Source organism: Myotis davidii, unplaced genomic scaffold (genome assembly GCF_000327345.1).
Source record: "Myotis davidii unplaced genomic scaffold, ASM32734v1 scaffold299, whole genome shotgun sequence".
Classification (NCBI taxonomy): Eukaryota; Metazoa; Chordata; class Mammalia; order Chiroptera; family Vespertilionidae; genus Myotis; species Myotis davidii.
The window spans coordinates 9,252,354-9,253,414 of NW_006293088.1; the positions used below are offsets into that span (position 1 = coordinate 9,252,354).

General features: G+C 62.2%; 1 protein-coding gene across 3 annotated transcripts in view; it reads left to right on the plus strand.

Moving 5' to 3' along the window:
• Positions 1 to 1,034, plus strand: part of TNFRSF25 (tumor necrosis factor receptor superfamily member 25) — a 4,371-nt gene extending 3,337 nt beyond the window's left edge. The window contains exons 7-8 of one of the 3 annotated variants that reach the window (XM_006766756.2): positions 254 to 291; positions 707 to 1,034. In XM_006766756.2, the coding sequence (XP_006766819.1) occupies positions 254 to 291; positions 707 to 925 (257 nt within the window). In that variant the 3' untranslated portion in view covers positions 926 to 1,034. The remainder of the gene's footprint in view (positions 1 to 253; positions 292 to 706) is intronic. The other 2 variants (XM_015565918.1, XM_015565919.1) reach the window with 2 other exon arrangements.
• The last annotated feature ends 27 nt before the right edge of the window (positions 1,035 to 1,061 follow it).

Genomic DNA, 1,061 nt, shown 5'->3' on the forward strand with positions numbered 1-1,061 from the left:
AACGACCCTTTCACAGGGGTCACCTAAGACCATCCTGCATATCAGATATTTACATGACGATTCTTAACAGTAGCAACATTACAGTTTTGAAGTAGCAACGAAAATAATTTTATGGCTGGGTCACAACATGGGGAACTGTATTTAAAGGGCCAGAAGGTTGAGAACCACTGGTAGAGGAACCCAAGCAAAGCTGGACCAGCATCCAGGTCGAGGAGCCCTGCCTGGTTGCTGGTTAAGCTCTCTTGTCTCTCAGCAGATGGAGCCGGGATGGAGGCCCTGACCACCCTGCCGGTGAGAATCCCAGTCACGTTCTGGGTGAGGGTGAGCAAGTGCCGGGGCCTCAGCCTCTGGAGCTCAGAGGTCGGGCCTTATCAGAACCCCCGGTGCCCAGGGCGTGGCTGGCATGGAGGAGACCTAACAAACACGTGTGCCAAGTTATCAGGGAGTGAGGGCAGCACGGGCCTGTCCTCGGGCGGTGGCCCTCAGGAGAGGTCCTCAGGTTGACAGGAGCTAACCGTTCAGGGGGATGATGCCACCATGGCAAGGGCAGGGGCTGGGGACACCAGCAGAGGACACGGCTCTCCCGTGGGGCCGGTGAGAGGACATGGCCCGCCCGGGGCGGCCCTGGGGGTGCTTGCCGGCCAGGCTCCAGCAGAGCGGCCTGCTAGGTAAGCAGGGCTGACCTGGGGCCTCTCTTGGCTTCCAGACCACCTGCCTCTTGCCCCCTGAGAGTGCCCACCTCCTTCTGGTGCCACCCAGCGGCAGTGAGAAAGTCTGCCCCGGCCAGTTGGGAGGCCACAGCTGGACCCCTGGCTGCCCCCAGACCCAGGAAACGCCTGGCGCGGAGGTGCCATGGTCCTGGGACCAGCTGCGCAGCAGAGCTCTGGGTAAGAGACTTCACCCCATTCGCCCAAGTCCCAGGTGAAAGCTGTGGTTTCCTGGGGCGCCGTTGCCCACTTCCCGTTCCCTAACTAACCGGGAGGACCTCCCAGGCCCTGGCCGCAGACCGCATTCCCAGGGTCTCTCTGGTCTGTCCCCAGGCCCGCCGCCGCCACCGCCGC